We start from the raw sequence: 569 nt of genomic DNA on the forward strand, positions 1-569 counted from the left end.
GGTGGGGCTCCGCGGCGGCGTCGGGCTCCGCGGGGCGGCCTTGTCTGCCAGCGTCCCGCCGTCCGTGGAGGATCTCAGGCCCGCGGCTCTGGTTTTGAACACGCAGCCCAGGCGCCGCGGCACAAGCCCGAAGGCCTCAGAAGGTTCCAGGCTCAGCTGTGGTCGCCGGGCGCCGGCGCTGGGAACGGACGCTGCTCAAAGCCGCAGCCGCCAACACCGGGCTGTCTGTCCATCCGCCAACACCGGGCTGGCTGGCCGTCCACAAACACCGGGCTGTCTGTCCATCCGCAAACACCGGGCTGTCCACAAACACCGGGCTGTCCACAAACACTGGGCTGTCTGTCTGTCCACAAACACTGGGTTGTCTGTCCGCAAACACCGGCTGTCTGTCCTCGAACACCGGGCTGTCGTCTTCGGTCTGCTCTCAGCTCTGAACTCCAATCACCTCCGGTGTGTAGAACTGTTTTCACAGTGCTCTGTGTTGAAACCGAGTTCGTCGAGTGTCGGTTTCTTGAGCTCATCGAGTGTCGGTTTCTTGAGCTCATCGAGTGTCGGTTTCTTGAGCTCAT

At 62.9% G+C, this 569-nt stretch overlaps 1 protein-coding gene across 1 annotated transcript in view; it reads right to left on the reverse strand.

Moving 5' to 3' along the window:
• Nucleotides 1-136: 136 nt before the first annotated feature.
• Spock1 (sparc/osteonectin, cwcv and kazal-like domains proteoglycan (testican) 1) overlaps nucleotides 137-569 on the reverse strand; it is a gene marked incomplete at its 5' end in the record, with an annotated part of 347,529 nt that continues 347,096 nt past the window's right edge. The window contains one exon of the mRNA XM_013016002.1: nucleotides 137-343. Within this exon, the coding sequence (XP_012871456.1) occupies nucleotides 137-343 (207 nt within the window). The remainder of the gene's footprint in view (nucleotides 344-569) is intronic.

The sequence above is a fragment of the Dipodomys ordii genome, unplaced genomic scaffold (genome assembly GCF_000151885.1).
Source record: "Dipodomys ordii isolate 6190 unplaced genomic scaffold, Dord_2.0 Scaffold29, whole genome shotgun sequence".
In the NCBI taxonomy this organism is placed as follows: Eukaryota; Metazoa; Chordata; class Mammalia; order Rodentia; family Heteromyidae; genus Dipodomys; species Dipodomys ordii.